We start from the raw sequence: 16,214 nt of genomic DNA, 5'->3' as shown, positions 1-16,214 counted from the left end.
TTTATGAGCAGCTCATACGTCTAAATTTTGATTTTTAAGCTTTTCAGTTTTAAAGGTAAAGTCAATTTATTTTAAAGGGTGACAGTATTTTTTATTATGAAATAGTTTATAGGCTTTTTATTTTTGTGTAAATTTCAAATTTGAAGCAGTTTAAGAAGTTAAAGAAAATAAAGAATTTTTCTAATTCTTAGAGATAAAGTAGGGTATTTTTGGAAGGACCTGTAACAGCTCTGCTTGCATGGCTCTGATTGCAAGACAGAAGGCAAAGTGCTTTCCATTGATCATTTCAGCAAGGGCAGCAATCTCCCACTCTTCTTTTCTTCTGCTTCTTTCATTCTGAAGCACAGTAGCAGCAAAAGGAAGGTATTGAGAAAACTGCAACTGGGAGCAGGAATTGCTCTGCAGAGACCCAAGCCTAGAGACCCTGATTGTGCAGAGAAATGTCGCAGTTATGAGGAGAATAGTCAGCTTGCCGTGGTCCAAATGGAGCTCTCTCTGCAAATAGCACTCGAGGTGAAGTGGAATAGGTCATTTAACTTCCCCTTTCTCTGCACAGGGAAAGCTGCTTTGCCTTACAGCCTGCTGCCTGGAGGATTTTAAAAGGAGGTTTTGCTGCCTGGAGGATTTTAAAATGAGGTTTTGCTGCCTGGAGGATTTTAAAAGGAGTTTTTCCTGTTGTTGGGATAAGGGAGTGTGCTATGTCCTCTACATCAAGATTTCCATCAGTAGGAAAGTTGTTGACTTCACAGGCAACAGATGAGATCCTTAAAATGCTAATGTTCCTGGTTTTTAAATTGCTCACTTAATGTGCAGTGGGCTGAAAGCTTGCAGTGTGCAGAAAAATCATGTGTGGGTGAAATATGTGAGTGTGGCTCCAGGGTCTTTCTTGGGAAACCCAAGGAGGCAGCAGCTCCCACCAGTTCCCTTTTGTGGCAGAACTGTGCTCTGCAGAACAGCCAGAAACACCTTCTACATCTTTCACTGCCTCCTGCTCTTAGACTGCACTTCTGCCAGGAAGGTAACACAGATTTTTGCTGGGGAAACGGAGGGAGGGCAGCGAGCAGCAAGATCCGTGAAGGGATTTCCCTTCCCCACCTCTCCTCTGCAAGATTCTCTTTGCAGGTTCTTTAACAGGGCCCCAGGAAATGGTGAGTCCTCGTCTGGCTCTGCTTACTCAGCATGTCTTTGCTCCTTCTGCAGCTCTGCCTCATTTCACAGTCCTTGCAGCAGCTGGTGACTGACCTGTCCCCCTGCTCAGCCCCTGTCCCTTGAAGCCTCATCACCCCAGTGCCATGAGAAGAGAGATTGCTTGTTGAGTGCAGCTCCTTTTGCTCCCATGGACAGCCATCAGCTGCCCCTGAGCCAGCAGCAGTGGCATCCTCACCTTGCCCGAGAGCAGATCCTTCTTTGGGTCTCATCCAAGGTCCTCTGTAGCTGATAGAAGAGTTCTCTTGAATTTTGCTGCCTTTGAATCAGACTCTCCCCCTTCTTGTTTCTTAACAGCAGGCTCCTTTCCCAGCTAACTCAAAGTGGCTCCTCATGTGGAAAAACCAAAAATCGAGCAAAATCATTTCAGGGCTGGTTTCTTTCTTTCTTTTTTTTTTTTTTTTTGGCCAGTTCTGTTCCAGTGGTGAGCATCCTTGTAATTGGAGTTGCACTGTAAGGAGCTCAAACCTCTTCCAGAAGTTAACTCATGGTCTTAGGTTGATTTATTGCTGTGAACACGCCCAGCCGCATGTGAGGAAGGATGTGTGTGCAGGGCACCTTGTGTGCCAGTCATACTTCCCCCTGGGTCATGTGTTTTTCACACTGTGGTTAATCACTGACCGTGTCTCTTGTGAATTTTACTCATTTCTTTGAGTTCTTTCATTTACTTACAAAATGGGTTTTCTTAGAGAACTCTATTTCACATCTGTTTTATTCTTTCTTTGTGAAGAACCCGTTCCATCATAAGATCAGTGATTGCAGGCCTGTGTAGTGTTAGCAATAACCACAAAATTAATAAAACTGAGGTGGTGGGAACTCCTTAAAGCATGAAAATGAGTGCCTTTCTCTCTACAAAGCTGAAACGTTGCTCATGATGTAATGAAATTAAACAGCATGTCCCTGATGATTGGCTTCCCTGCACAGGGTGGGCATAGAAATGTAGGCCTCTTTTCTGAGTCTGTTTGTGTTAAAGCAGCTAGACATAAAGCCTATTTTTGACATGCAAAGTATTGGTTCTGCTGTTGGTGTTACATGGATGACTGCTTACACCAGTTTTGGATAATGTGTCTCTTTAAAATATTTTCAGAGTAGCTCTGAATCAGAACCTAAATCAAGTACAGTGTGCCAGTTTGGCTAGGAAGTATTCTGAATAATGAATTTTTTTTATGCATAATTTCCATTGATCATACATGGCTGAAAGGAAAAAGAAATGCTTTGGTAGGCTTCTGTACATTATTGTGCTGGCAATTGATCTTGGTTGATTTTGCATGTTGTGACTGACTGCTAATTAAATAACTGGGATCAGTGTTTCATTTCAATTTTCTCTGTTCCTACAGTGTGACAAAATCAAGCAAGAACGAGATGAGGCTGTCAAAAAGCTGGAGGAGTTTCAGAAAAGTAAGCTGACAATGTCAGTGGGATTTTCTTGACGTAGACAATTATGAACATAGTTCTGCACACTCTGCAGCAGTGTTAAGAATGCTGGGATTCAGGTCCACTTGCTGTTTCTCCTTGAAAGCTGAGTTTAAGGAGCTAATCCAGTGAGACTTTGCCCACAGTAGTCAGAATAAATGCTGTTACAGCATTTGTACTCTCTGGCACGGGTAGTCATTCTCAAGGTGCAATGTGGTGAAAATGCAGTGGTGCAAATGTGCCTCTATCTCACCTGGATTCTGCAGGTGACTTTTGGAATGATGCATGCTTGAAGTGGGTGGGGTTTGGTGCTGTTGCTGAGATTCCTAATAATTATAACCATAAAAATGGCAATTCTTTTAATGAAGGAGTAATATTACTTTAAGCATAGACACACCAGGAAAGGTTTTTAGGATGAACTGCTCTCACCTGCTAATTTTTTAGAGCAAAAACTGCCTCGTCTGGGCTGTGAGAACCTCAATATTCAGTTTTGCACTTTTATGGTAATGGTTCTATTGAAACTGTATGGTGTCTGGAAGCAACAAAGCACATCTAATGGGAGTGGAAGTATCCTAGTGGAATAGCTCCTTAGAAGAGACAATTACAATGGGATTGTGGTCTGTTACATCTGGTTTGTGCCAGTACAGTGAGCTGCACGATGAAGCATCAGAAATGTGGATGAAGTTAATGCAGGAGAAGGAAATCACATGGTCTGTACTTTTGTGTGACTGTGTTAAAGAGGAATTTGCTCACTTCTGTTTTATAATAGTTCGTGTGGTACAATTATGGAAGATAATCTGAAATCAACAGGAATTGTCTACTGCCTTGAATGATCTTAGGTAACCAAGAATGTTCTCTAAGAAGTACAGTTCTTCTAGAAAAACGGCTGCCTGTTTTGTTTTTGTTATGATATGAGGAATACTAGAGTGTGGCAGAAAATGTCAAGTAGTTAAGACTTAAAATTTGAGGTAATATGTGATGTTGTAAGATTTTATAGGTTTCTTTTATCTTCCTTTCACATTTTTAAAGGACATACCTTGTAAACATAGTGATAAAATGCCAGGAATATTAGGATTTTAAAGCAATAATAGAGCCCATTATTTAAACGACAATATAAAAGGCAATTATATTGATGAAGAGCTACATTGGCTTTGTGTCTGTGAATAAACTTGGCCTGTACTCAGCTTCTATTTGTTCTCCTGGCATAAACACATATTGTGTGTGATTCCAGTTTAATGGGGCCCCGTTTGTATGCCAAGCAGCTGCATTTTAGGCCCTATTGCGTGATTTCATAGCTCTCTGAAAATTGGTTCTATTGAGCACAAGAGATAGAAGGTGGTGGTGGGGGGGAAAGCTTCAACACACAATCATTTCTTTTCAATTGGAGCCAGCAAGGTTGATGACAACATGACCATTGTGTTATAATGATAAGACCACTAAGGATCTGTACCTCTCATCAAGGCTTTCACACAACAGCAGATACAATTTAATTCACTGCTCTGTCAGCAGTGCTGATACCATTATGCCGTCTGTCTCCACAGTTATAATCACTGTCCTCCGAGAAATGCAGTTGAAATGATCTTGAGCAGTCAAAGAAACTCTCAATTAAGGCTGCCACTTCCAATGTGTCAGATTGTGTCTTATGCACTTGGTACAATTTTCACTTCCAATCCTGTTTATTTACAATGTCTACCAGTAATTATGCTTAACATGTCATTTAGTGAGGGTGCCCCTGCCAAGGAGATTGTTGGGTGCTGCGGTACCATTGAGGGGGAGTTTCTCGCAGTCAATGCCATCAGCGGCTTTTAGTCCCTGATGGGATGCAGTAGTAATGTTGATAATGCAAGTATCGTGCTCATCAAGTCATAATTAGATGCCACTCAAATGTGCCACTTGTAATAACAGTGTTGATTCATGTTTTCTCGGTGACTGCAACTACTAATTAGTTAAGTGGTTTTTGGTTGGCCTGCATTTGCTGCGGATTATTATTACCCCTGAAAAAAACTGTCAAGGTTAGAGATGTTTCAGGCCACTTAGTGCTTCTTTATGAATATTAATATTAACATAATAAGAACTTTGGACAGACTTAGGAAATAATATATTTTTTGTATTTAATTTGGAAAGACTTTTTTCCCCTGAGTTAATCATAATTGCAGGTTAATTAAGTTTAAATGAACCAAGAGTAATCCCTAGTTCTGCCATGAGAGCCCGATCCTTGTTTCCTAACTTCAGCCTTGCTTGAGACCCTTAGATTCCTCTCTGTAAAATGAGAGCTGCTCTGTATCTCCACTGCTGTCTCATCCAGCCCAAAGTATCTCACTGCTCAAAGCTCCCAGGGCTCAGAAGAATAAAACCAGAAGAGACAGGGAGATGTACTGCCTGAAACTTTTCCTCTCTCAAATTATATGTATTGTACGTCTCTCAAATGTAGCAGCTGGTATGACACATTTGGAGCAGGAGAAATGGAAATAAAAAGACAATCAAATAAAGAGATGTGGTTGTACTGCTGGTAGAAGATTCATGTGAATATAGGTTTTAGACCAAGATTTACCAGTACACTGCCCTGCCCTTTCTTTTTTGTAGATTTTGGGTCTTTTGTGCAGCTACTCAGCAAACCAATGTGTTGGTATTTTCCTCTGGTAGCAACAAAACTTCAGTAACGAAAACTTCAGTTGATGTTAAGTATAAAGCTGCACAAATAACATTTGTTAATGACCTTCTTTTTCCTATCATGAAGTCCTGTTTTATAGTCATTAGGATGACCTCTGTATATCAGAGATGGCTTAAATATCTCTCTTCAGTCCTTGATCAAACTCTTGGAAGAGGGCAAGGAGGGTTTTCTACCCAGTGGTATAAAATCCCTGGGTTTTAAAACTTATCTTGATGAAAAGGAGAAGAAATACTAGGAAAAAATTCCTCTGTATTTACACTGTATTTTCCAGCCTTGTTCCTGCTCCAAAGTGTTGTTCAGCTGCAAGTAGTTCCTGTCTGAGAATTGAAATCCTGACATTAGGCTGAGGGGGAATTTGTGCCATGCAGAATTAGGGTCCAGGCTCCTGTTTAGGATTGGATGAGGGTGCCAGGAGCCAAGGGGGAATTGCATCAATGAGCCTGAGAAATGGAAAACTATTCTTGGGTTTTCTGCTTTGCTCCCCTGTGCAACCTTAAACCTGTCCCTTAAGACTTAATACTCATAAAGTACATATGTACTGCTGGAAGATGAGTGGAATTGCAGGCCAAAATGTATCTGTGCTTTTAAATTCTTTCTGATTCCCAGTGGTCTCCTATGTTCTAAAACAAGATTTGTTCCAGAACTTCTTGGTCACTCTTTTGCCTGTCTTTGGCAGAGTGATGTGCACCCACAAGTGTAATAGGGATTCTCTAAGTGCAGAGGACAGATGTGTCACTTGCTCCTCCAGCTGTGACATCAAACGTACAGCCATGCGTTCCAGCTGCAGTCAGACAGCCCAGTCTTGGTTTCAGGGAAGATTTTGGGAGTGTGTTGAAATCCGTGTTCTGAACAATGGAAGTAGGTGAGACATTGGTGCTCATTTTAGGGTCTGCTCAAGCACAGAGAGACTGGGAATGAAAAACAGACCAGAAAGTGAAAAGGGGCTTTGTAATACATCTCTTAAGGGATTATCCTAAAGTGTCCTTCTGATTCCTCGAGTGTTAGTGAAATGAAGATGATGAGTGAGGTTTGCAAGGAGGCTCCTGCTGGTCCTCTGCTTCCATAAGTTTATGCTCAGTTCTGCAGTTGCCCCTCTAAAGCTACAAACATGGCATGAGAGAATTGCTTAAAGGGACAACCCAAATATCCAATGCTCAGAACAATTCCTGTCTGTGGAGATTATCTAAGTATGTACTTCCCTGTGTTTGAAATGCTCACAATGAAAGTTAGCAAAAGAAGATGTGCTGTTTCTGATCATGGGAGGCATGTGTCAGTCTCAGGAAAATAATGACTAATTTTTGAACTCTTCCCTTAGTTTCTCACATGGTTATTGAGGAAGTGAACTGTATTCAGAACCATCTTGAAATTGAGAAGACATGCCGTGAAAGTGCTGAGGCTTTGGCTTCTAAGGTGAGAAGAATTATGGTGATGCTGGGTTTGTTTTTTTTTTTTTAATCTATGTATTCACCTGTTTATCTATTTATTTATTTAAAACTTGAAATTGTATGCATGACCCTTATATGTTTCTGTATAATCTTGTGGAGCTGTGAAATAGTTTGGAAGTGGTAAAAAACTAACAGCCAGATGTGAGATGCAAAATACCATTCCTGCCTTTAAAGGAAAAAAAACCCCATTTTAATGTAATTTCTATTTTCATGGACCAGCATCCTGATCTCTAGTTTTCATATGCATTTAGGTTAAATGGAAAATAAGTTTTAGAACTCCTCTGTGTGAAAACAATAATGAGCATTTCAGTGTCTAAATCAAATGGAAAAAGTCAACCACTGCATTACATTTCAGGTGATTGTTTATGAAAGCAAAGCAAGGGCAGGGGAAAGGTGACCTCCACTGCTCTGTTGATTGCGTCTAGTCTGATGAATTTAGCAAGTGTGTAATTTTCTATATTCCATCTCATCAGAAGTGCATTATTATTAAAGAATGTTTTTATCTCTCTTATATATTTTTGGTTGTGTAAAATGCATCTGAGCCACTTCATCAGAAAATGGATTACAGCAATTTTGAACCAAATTTCATTAGCAATGCTGACTGCCTTTTTTTTTTTTTTTTCTTTTTTTTTTCCCCTCCCTCCCCATTCCCTGCCCAAAGTACATCCTTAGATATGGTAAAAATCACACCAGCAAGAAATCACTTTAATTTAGATGCATTAGCAATGTACTTTCTGGAGGTATTTACTTAATTGTTTGCATAATGACACTATATTAGAATTCATAAGATAGACAATCAGCATATAAGTAAGAAAATGAACACATTTATGCAACTTGTCTTCTTCTCTGCACTTTCCCTGTAATGCAGGGACAAGGGCAGTTCAAAGACTCTCTTTGCTCCGTGGGGCTGGTGGTCTGTGAGCTGTCTGCACCATGCAGGGCTCCTCACACCACTCTCCCCACTTGCTCACTTTCATTCTTTAGGAAGGAGATAAGAAATTCCTGAACAAATCTCCCATAATTGAAGGGCTGACGATAAGGGGGAATCAGAGATGATTGCTTAGGTGAAAATTTGGGGTCAGATGAACTGTACAGTGTATGTTTTCTTTGAAGGTGCATACTGGAGTTCTGAAGTTCCTGTTGACTTTGGCACGTGGTGTGTCATTAGTGGAAAGTTGAGTTTCATTCTTGAACCTGAGCACTGGGAATACATGGCTGGTGGGTGAGCAGTCACCCCAACATTTACCTGAACACTCCTGGGGTGTCTGGATGCAGGACAGTGAAAGAAATTATGATAATTAAACATTTGCAGTGACTCCAGTTTTTCTTGATCAAAACAGAGATGCCATGTAGAATCTCTTCTGTACCATCCACCAACCAGTCATGTGCTCAGGCATCCAGCCTAAAGTGGTTTCTGACTTATGCTCTGACCCATAAAGAACTGGTCCATGAGATGCCTCTCATCTTACGTATGTTGACTCTACAGTAATAACTCCAAAGAATTTTGAGATAATTCTGTTGTGACTAGGAATACAGTAGTGGTAGTATTTGTAGCTTATATATCTATATAATATGTAATTATATATAAAATATCTAGTTTGTATATTTTAATTATTTATTATTATAGTTTATGTATTATTATATATATTTGTAGTTTATATATAGGAGAAGGTAAGGATTTTTATTTAACCAATTGATCCAACTTGGAAAACCAGATGAGCTTTCAGGGGCACAAACTCTTCCTCAGGTCATTCATTTGGGACTCCTGGTACATGTTTAAAGGTGAGGAGCTGAAGCAGCTGTCACAAAGCCTGTGTAGCATTAAGTTAGCTTCATAGTTGATTTGATTGATTTAAACCTGCACAGTCTTTATTAAACAGAAGTACCAGAGAGGAAAAAAAGGCATGGATAAAGCATCATGTTGAATTCAAGCGTCTCAGAGGAAAAAGTGGATAACCACCCTATCTTCAGCCCATTCTAATGTTGAATGGAACTTAATCTAATGTTACTTTTGACTTCTTTGTTTGATAGCTCTTTTAATGATAAAGGACAAAAAACTGTTGACTTTTTTTTTAGTTGCCCAGCAGCTTAAAGACAGACTAACTAGGTTCTTACTGTTTCTACTTCTCACCTTTCAGCTGAACAAAGAAAATAAAACCTTGAAAAGAATTAGTATGCTTTGTATGGCCAAACTGGGCCCAGAAATTATCACTGAAGAGATTAACATTGACGAGGATGAGTCATCCACGGATACAGAAGCTACCTCTGGATCATGCAATTCTGTGCACTGTCAGCAGCAAATAAAAGGTGAGCATTGCTGCTGATCCTACACCACCTGCAAGGCAGAAGTTATCTGAAGAACAGCGGTGTTGGTTTGACCAGAGACTGGTCTTTTTCCAAGTCATGCTTCTGGGAGTGGTCAGAATCAAAGGATTTCCAGGAATGACTGAGAACTTGGAGGGCTGGTAGTGTGTAGCATGAATGGTGGTGGTACACAGCCTGCAGAGGAAATTAAATGCAATAAGAAAATGAGATCTACCCAGCTAAGAGAGTTCAGTGCTACTGAATCAGTCAAAGAAACATTTCCTATAACCCTTAAAAAAAAAAAGTGAAGTAGAAGGACAAGGTCACCTTCAACTGCAATGTCATTATTTCAGAGCTTGTCAGACAGAACTCTCCATTTCTGTTTCCATTCTGTACCTTTGTATGCACAAACTTCATTCATGTTCCAGAGCTATTACCTGTTAAGCAGCCCAAAGAGGCTGTTGTACTGGTTAAAACAGCAAAGCTGGAGAACATGGAAATATATTGATAAGACAGATCTGTGGGTTTTTTTTTTTTTTCAGAAATTTCTGGTTCTTTTTTGAAACACAGTTAATATTCCCATTGTCCAAAATCAGTCTTATTTCTCATCCCTGTGATGAAGTCATCATGGTTTTCTATATTGTTGTGTCGTAGTGTCCAAAAAAGGGGAATGCCAACATTCTGGATTTTGTGACAAGATTAAGTGTTTAACTTCTTAAGAAAAGGGCTTCCTTTTTTTTTTTTGAACTTTCAGTTTGACCTTGTTAATTGTTGTCTTGTGAATGCAATAGCTGCAGTGGAGTAGAACAAAGTATCACTGAGGAAAAATGGTGTGTGTTGTAAAAATGCTTGTGAAACAATCCCACTGAAGAAATAGGGTGTCATAGGACCCTTCTGTAATCAGTTTTCCATCCTCTAGATGTAGGAAAAGACAGCAAATGGTGTGATGCACACTATGCAACCCATCTGAATGGGAAATGAGACTTTGGAATACCTCCTGCCTTTACTGGAGAGTGGTGTCAAGAATATATTTAGAGAATAAACACTGGCTGCAGATCAGATGGGAGAGTAGCAGGGTCAAATTAGAGAAATATTGAAGAAAGGTTTTGATCTATCTGCTTTCTGTCTTGATGAGCAATTCATTAAAGCACGAAAAGTGCTGTTTTGGGGATCTTCTAAGTCCTTAAGCCTTCTCACCATTCCAGAAAGTATTGGATGTTTCTTGGAATGATTCCTTCCCTCCCACCACTTTTCTGTAAGGATACACAAATAAGGTAGTAAAATCTGAGGCTCAGTGTGGTATGTGGATATGATTTCTTCTCTGCATAGTGAGGTTGATGTATGCATTGTAAAACCAGAATTAATCCAAGTCCCATATATTTCAGTGACACTTTTTCCCCCCGTTAATTTCTCTGGAGAGCACAGATCCATAAAATGGACAATGTGTATCAAGAATCTTCTGAGAAAACAGGTCTTTTTATTTACTTTAGAAAGTGTATGCTTTTAATTTAGAGGACAATAAATCTGAGGCTCCAGAGCTGGGAGGGGGGATGCTGGTGTAGAATGGACATTTTCAAGATGTGAGACTTAGCAGAATGACATCCAGCATGTCATCATCATCATCTGCAGTTGATTAGCCACAATTTTCTCAACTCGTGGCTGGTATTCAATGAACAGCAGTGCTGTGAAATACTGGAAGCAGGTGGGGAATGAGAGCACTTACTGAAAGCTAATATATATCAATAAATTTTGATTTTTGTGGTGATTTTATGTTAACCTAAACCTTGATATATTATGTATGCAAACTGATCTCCTGTTAAGAAGTGATTATAATCAAATGTTTTATTCCATTGTGAATTTAATTTATTTCATATTTTAATAATTAAGGAACAAAAATTCTGAGGGGAAAATTACAAGCATTAGCTCTTCCATCAGTAAAGGTTATATTCTGACTCTGTTCACATAATGTTACAAAGGCTATAAATTGGCAGCTGTTCAGGACAATTTCTTCTGTGAAAACCTCCCAAGTATTAACTGCCTGTTGTTTATTTCCCTTGTGACAAGAACTCACGGTCGTTCAAAAAGAATTGAAGTGCATTAATTTGTTTTAAAGGATGGTTCTTAAAAATTGCTTTCTCTTGCCTCCATACCAGAGTCTCTGTGATGTGACAGTCTCAAGAGCAGGACTGAGGACCCTCTGTAGTGGCAGGATTGGCCCCGTTATAGCAGGAAATGAATCATTCAAAATGCAAATAAAGACAGCAGGACTGAACGAGCTTACCTCAACAGAGTAAATCTGAAACTGTGACCCAGTTATAGATCTGTTACTTGACACTTGTGCAAAGCTCATAAATTATTGAGGCTGTTCCCAGATTACAACTGGTGCTTGATACGTAGTTCAGGTGTTTCATACTCAGCTGTACTTGCATTGCTGTGACATTTCCTTTGTTGTTGTTTTTCAAATAAAATATATTCTTCATTTCCTTCCTCAAACCGTAGAGCTGCGAGATCAAATCGTATCTGTTCATGAGGAAAAGAAGACCTTGGCCATTGAACTGGAAAACCTGAGGTGCAAACTTGCAGAAGTAATTGAAGAAGTATGTATTGTACCATGGAAGGCGAGACCATGTTAGCCTGGAGGCTGTCCTTTCTGTAGCTTTTAGCTTATTTTGCTAAAAACACTCAGTTGTGAAGCTAATTGAATACTGTTTAATCTCAAGTCCTGCCAGTGATGGATCACTTAGGGCATGTCCCTGGAAGGGACCCTCTGCATCACAGTCCAGTCCGCCACTGTGGCTGGCACATGACTCCTCCTTACCTGTTTGATCTGTTCTAAAGCCCATATTACAACTGTCACCTCCCCTTCCTGACAGCCCCTCACCCATCACAGCCTGCAGGTTGTTTTTTTTTTATTTCCTTAAACCCACAGATGTGTAAGAAATACTTTTGTAGGACACACAGTTTAATCACTGGTGCTACTTCATTGAGTGTATCCTTAAGTTCAGCCATTGGCATTGCCATGTCATGATAGTTAGACCAGCAAATTGACTTTTCAAGCCAGCAGAGTTTCATTCCTGCTTGAAAACTGGATAAAACCATGTACTGATGCGAATGAGAACATAGTCCTGTCTATGCAGCACTTGCATTCAGAAAGACACAGCTGACAGCACTTGGACACCCAACAGAGCACAGGGAAAAAAAAACCAAAAACCAAACAGAACAGGGGTCTGACTATATCAAAATGCAAGCAGTCAAGTAACTTTCCAACCAGGTGCTATGGCACCTTATCCTGAAATGTTCCAAAGATCATGTATTTGCAGCTGTGGCTGGAATGTGCCATGGGAGGGTTAATTCATAACCCTTTTATGGCATCTGTTACAACATCTGTAAGGTGGGGGTAAAAATGCTTTGCATCCCACTGGATCAAGGCAAACCTAGGAAACAGAGCTACTGACAGCAAAATACTGCTTGAATTATGTATGTGCTGTGTGCCTTGTGCCATTAACTGAAATGCTCTTGTGTTCTTTGTACTTTTCTAGGTAAATAAGTTGAAAGAAGAAAAGGCTGTTTTGACGACTGAAGTTAATAAGCAACAAAAACTGTTGGAGAAATGTAACAGAGGTGTGTAGTCTCAGCAGGTTCTCCAAGAGTTTGCTGCATCCTTTGCAGAAGCTGCAGAGCTTTTTTGCTGCAGTACAAAGAGTAGGTTACAGTGCTGTGACTGTGGTCCAGATCTGACACTTGACCTGATTGCTGCAGGTGCTGTATCAGCTCATGGACTGTTCCAGACTCTCTGTACTCCAGGAAAATGTGACAATGTGAATAGCAGGTGTTATGTGAGAATATGGAAACCTTTTCCTGTGTGAAACAAGGGGAAACGAGGGCAGGGGCACAGTCCTTCACAGAGATGGGGTTTGAATTTAATCTCCTGCTTTCCTAAATCATTACACCAGTCTTCCTTTTTGTTGGGATGCAACTTCTGATTTTGTATGTCTAAGGTCTTGGGAGCAACTTGTTTTATGTTCAGAGGATTATGAGAAAAAGGCAGGAGTGCTAGAATGTGAGAAATAAGATTTCCAAATTATGGAAGAAAATCACGAAAGAGAAAGAGAAGAGAGGTAAAACCAGGGCAGGGAAAGACTAAAAAGAGATATAGCTCAAAAAAGGAAAGCTTCTGCCTAATGAAGGTGCATGCTTCTACATGAGTAATAGTTGATTCCAAAGACGTTTAAGAGGAGAGGGAAAAGTTTTAGGTTTTAGATTACTCTGCCTTTTCCTCTTGTTGCTTACTAAGCCCTAAAAAATTAAAAATTGTTTGGTAAATAGCCTCATTGGATGTTTCCCATTTTCCTGAAGGAGCTGAGATATAGTAGGGCATATCCTGTAAGCTTTCTCCAGGTTTAGGACAAATACTGCAAAGAAAATTGTATATGGAAATGTAAAACTAGGTCATGCTGTCAGTCAGGGATCCATGGTACTAGGGAATAGCAGCTTGTCTGGGAAAATCAAACAGTACTTCTTCTTTTGATCTGTTCCACTTTTCCTTCTGATCTTATTTAATTCATATACACAGTGTCTGTGCTGGCAGTAGAGGAATATGAAGAGCTTCATGAAAACTTTGAGCTGGAAAAGAACCTGCGGAAGAAGGCAGAGTCATTTGCACAGGAGGTGAGTAGTCAAGGGAAAAATTAAGACATTTCACAAATGTCTTAATACATGCAAATTAAGACATTGCAAGTGGGCAAAACCTTACCAGCTTGGATGACTTGATGTAAATTCCCAGCTCTCGTCCAGCCCCAGATACTACTTAGGTAACATCTGTATTTCATCCATAAAAACGAGTTTACTGTTTCAACAAGCACTTTGGAATTATTCATGCAGACTTATCTATGTCCCCTTTCAAGGCAAGGCTTTAAATTTATCATGGGCTTAGTTTGCTACTACATCCCAATGTGGAATATGTAGTGGTTGGAACTGTGAGGGATTAGCTGTCTTTCTAGTGATATAATTTGAAGCACTGGGTTTTTTTTCCCTTAAAAACATGTGGACTCCTAAAAAAGGTGTTGAAAACCACAGTATCAATTTAGGGACACATTTTGAAAGATTATATTGAAAGTAGTTGACTAACGAGCTGACAGGCAACTTAGGTACAATGCCAAAGAAATGCTGATTATTTGCAAACAACTATTTCTTGGGTTTAGCCATTATTTAGTTGTTGCCTCTTCCAGAATATGGGCCCCTGCTGGTGCAGACTGTCAGAGTAGCTGTTCACTTGAAGGTTTTCATTTAAAATTCCCTTATCCAAAATGGAATCACTACAACAATGAAATTCAGGCCTGTGTTATTCTTCCCTTTCTGTACCTGTTTGTCTTCCTGTGGTATTGTGCTGCTCAGAAAGATTTTTACAACAGTTCTTAAAATACATGTCCCTATGACAACAAAGGCATTGCTGATTCATGTTTGGGGAACCAATATTTAAAATTACTTTAAAAACCTGCTCTCATTGGCCTAGTTTCCCACTGGTGGTGTCCCTTGAGTGACCTGAGGCATTAGACAGGCTCTGGCCACAACTGCATCCACAGCACACAGCTTTCTGCTCCAGTGAGGCTGTGTCAGCTTCCTCTCACAGGGATCGTGCTGCAAGGTCACAGCTGTGTTTGGAGAGCTAAGTTTTCTAGGATGTGCTTGCAATAGCTGTGTTTGGATTGTGCTAAAGATGTTCGGGGATTTTCTGCCTGCTTTCATTAGCCTGTTTTCTCTGTCTCTTTAAAATGTTTCTTTTAAACCTCAAAATTTCTGCAGGATTTTTGCTTGGATTTTGCAAAAGCCACAGTATTTGGTTGTGATAAACTGTGCAGTGTCAACAGAAGGAAGAGCTTTGAATAAAGGGCAACACTGCATGTGCAGTGCTTCGTTCTTGATTTGTTTGGAGCGCATGGAGAAAGGAAAAAGGCTCCAAGTAATGTGGCTGTCACTGCAGCTGAAAAATGGCACATTTTAGTGTTTTGTGTTAGTGTTTGTGATGTCTCAAACAGCCAGATGTGTGTTTTAGCTCAGTAAAATTCAGAACTACAGCCTGTGGAGGTGCCTGTGTGGTGCTGGGCACGTTGTCTGTCCAAGGGGCTGAAGCAACTTAAGTTTGCCTTCATGGTGTGGTCAGCCCATGCATTCAGACTCAGCCCTTTCCCTTTCTCCATGGCATGGATTCATCTTCTGTGTTTGCATTACAGCTGCCCTGGGAGGGGCTGCTTTTCAAAGGGGTGCCCTTGGCCTCCTGCCCTTCTGACAGATGAGGAGGATTCTGCCCAGAGCAGGAGCACTTGGGAAGTGCAGGTGTGAGAGGGAAGGGCAGGTGAGCGTTTGTGCAGAAGCGAGCACAGATGGGGGAAAGGAGAGACATGGAGGGAGCAGGCACATATAGGAGTGAGGGAATGCTTGAAAATCGGAGCTTTTGATTAAAATAAAAAAAAAAAGCCCAATACAGCTTTAATTATAGTCATGCTGCTGGCACTACCATAATATATATTTAATTAATCAAAAGTGATCCAACTTCAAACATTAGAATTCATGCTCTTTAGAGGTTCTAAAGAAACTGAGTAAATATTGTCAGCTGTGGTGTGGAGAGGGGGAAGGAAAAGGAGAAAGGTTTTGAAGTGAGTCACAATCCATTGTGAAAGGTACAGGAATCTGCATAAAAGAACTAAATAAATAGAGTGTGTAAGGGGCGGAGGCATGGAAAAGTCTGTACCTACCTGAATAAAACAGGGTTGTTAACACAGGAATCTTGGCAAGCTTAACCAGAATTCTAGTGTCAGGTTTTAAGAGACACTTGAAGATCTCTCAGCTGTTTGTGAAGCAGTTTATAAGAAAACAAAGGAAGGCAGAGAGTATCTTGAAGGCCATTGCAATAATATAGAGGTAGCCCTGAAAAGCACTCTCCCACAAGGATGAGCAAAATGCAGTACATGCAGCCAAAGCAAGCCAAAAGGGGAAGAACACAGTGTGAGAAGCAAATTGAAACTCTTAGCCATGCAGAAATCTCCTGAGTTTAACAAAATAATCTTGCATAAGTTGTTTATTAAACATACATCCTGCCTTGCAACAATATTTTGTAAAGTGATGTTGGGGTTTAAGCCCAGCTTGGCGACTCAGCCCCACACAGCCACCTGCTCACC

General features: G+C 40.2%; 1 protein-coding gene across 1 annotated transcript in view; it reads left to right on the top strand.

Moving 5' to 3' along the window:
• Nucleotides 1-16,214, top strand: part of SHTN1 (shootin 1) — a 54,046-nt gene that overhangs the window by 10,591 nt on the left and 27,241 nt on the right. The window contains exons 3-8 of the mRNA XM_041415557.1: nt 2,544-2,604; nt 6,606-6,700; nt 8,874-9,042; nt 11,539-11,636; nt 12,579-12,660; nt 13,613-13,707. Coding sequence (XP_041271491.1) covers nt 6,614-6,700; nt 8,874-9,042; nt 11,539-11,636; nt 12,579-12,660; nt 13,613-13,707 — 531 coding nt within the window. The 5' untranslated portion in view covers nt 2,544-2,604; nt 6,606-6,613. The remainder of the gene's footprint in view (nt 1-2,543; nt 2,605-6,605; nt 6,701-8,873; nt 9,043-11,538; nt 11,637-12,578; nt 12,661-13,612; nt 13,708-16,214) is intronic.

The sequence above is a fragment of the Onychostruthus taczanowskii genome, unplaced genomic scaffold (genome assembly GCF_017590055.1).
Source record: "Onychostruthus taczanowskii isolate IOZ18803 unplaced genomic scaffold, ASM1759005v1 scaffold5, whole genome shotgun sequence".
In the NCBI taxonomy this organism is placed as follows: domain Eukaryota; kingdom Metazoa; phylum Chordata; class Aves; order Passeriformes; family Passeridae; genus Onychostruthus; species Onychostruthus taczanowskii.
Note: the sequence above shows the minus strand (reverse complement) of the source record. Positions and strands in the feature narration are given on the sequence as shown.